Source organism: Pseudomyrmex gracilis, unplaced genomic scaffold, assembly GCF_002006095.1.
Source record: "Pseudomyrmex gracilis isolate BER0280 unplaced genomic scaffold, ASM200609v1 scaffold_1785, whole genome shotgun sequence".
Classification (NCBI taxonomy): domain Eukaryota; kingdom Metazoa; phylum Arthropoda; class Insecta; order Hymenoptera; family Formicidae; genus Pseudomyrmex; species Pseudomyrmex gracilis.
The window spans coordinates 2,363-3,814 of NW_018022369.1; the positions used below are offsets into that span (position 1 = coordinate 2,363).

The window sequence follows — 1,452 nt, forward strand, 5'->3', positions numbered from 1 at the left end:
ATATAAGGGACGATGTTAAATATGAAATAGCAAAAACCTTAAAATTGAACTGTTGGTGTGTAGCGGTAGAAGTAAAAGAAAAATTGTGTAAAAAGGTGATTATGGTAGTATATCACTCACCAAGCGCGTCGCATGGTGACTTTATGACACTTCTGGAAGATATAGTAGAGGAGTTAACAATAAAAGAAGAATGTATAGTAATTGGTGACTTTAATATANATCTTATGTTAGATTTCTTTTATGCAAAGAAGCTGCAAACGACAATGCTGAGCTTAGGTATAAAACAATATGTTAATAAACCGACAAGAATCACGAAAGACAGTCAGACAATCATTGATTTAATCTTCGCTAATAATGATAGTTTAGAAGTACAGGTAGTTTACGAACCTAAAATTACGGATCACGCATGGCTTCAAGTTAAACTTGGTGCTAATAGAAGTGAAACTAACTATAGAGAATTTAGCGCTAGAAGCTTTAAGGAATTTGACGTAAGTGAATTTGCCAGGTTAGTGGCAAATAAATTGCATAACAAACAAGATATGGAGGTCAGTATGAGAGCGACAAAGCTAGTTGACAGCATAGTAGAAGCGTTAGATGTAGTAGCGCCGATAAGAAAGTTTAGAATTCCGAAAGTGTGGGAAGGGAAAAAATGGTTCTCAGATGAAATAAGAGAAGCAGCTGATAGAAAGGATAAAGCATACAAGAAAGCGATTTATGAAAATAGGGAGCAAAATTGGTTGCAGTTTAAAACTGAAAGGAATACAGTTGTACAATTAATTAGAGATAAAAAAAGAGAGTATTATAAAAATATGATAGATCTCAACAAGGAAAACTCTACGACTATGTGGAAAACCTTGAAAGAAATAATTAAAGGTGAGCCAGTACGAACAAAGATAGTAGAAAGTATAGATTTTGAAATCTTAGATAACATTGATGAGCCGAATGTAGCCGATAAGTTTAATTTATACTATGTAAAGAGTATTAATAATATAGTTCAATCTATAAATGTAGATACTTTCAACGGTACAAATAAAAAAATTATTTATGTTATCGAGAACAAAGGAAGTATGGAAAATTTTGAGATGATAGGAGTAGACAAGTTAGAAAAAATTGTTATGAGCTTACCAAAAAAGAAAGGTACGAATAAGGGCATAACTAGTGATGTATTAAAAGCAGCTTTCTGCGTAATAAAAGAAGAGTTTGCAAATGTAATAAATAGTTCTTTGAGAGTTGGTTGCTGTCCGGAAGGATGGAAAACTTCGACGATAGTGCCGATACCAAAAATAGATAAAACGAGAAAAGCGAGTGAATACAGACCTATTAATATATTACCAGTATTTGAGAAAGTGTTAGAATTAATAGTAAAAGAACAACTTGAAATGTATCTAGAAAGTAATGCTATTATTACAGAGCATCAGTCGGGGTTCACAAAACAGTATTTGTGCGAAACAG

At 32.6% G+C, this 1,452-nt stretch overlaps 1 protein-coding gene across 1 annotated transcript in view; it reads left to right on the forward strand.

The window, feature by feature from the left end:
- Positions 1-101: 101 nt before the first annotated feature.
- LOC109862430 overlaps positions 102-1,452 on the forward strand; it is a 6,228-nt gene continuing 4,877 nt past the window's right edge. The window contains exons 1-2 of the mRNA XM_020442487.1: positions 102-873; positions 1,012-1,392. Of these exons, the coding sequence (XP_020298076.1) occupies positions 102-873; positions 1,012-1,392 (1,153 nt within the window). The remainder of the gene's footprint in view (positions 874-1,011; positions 1,393-1,452) is intronic.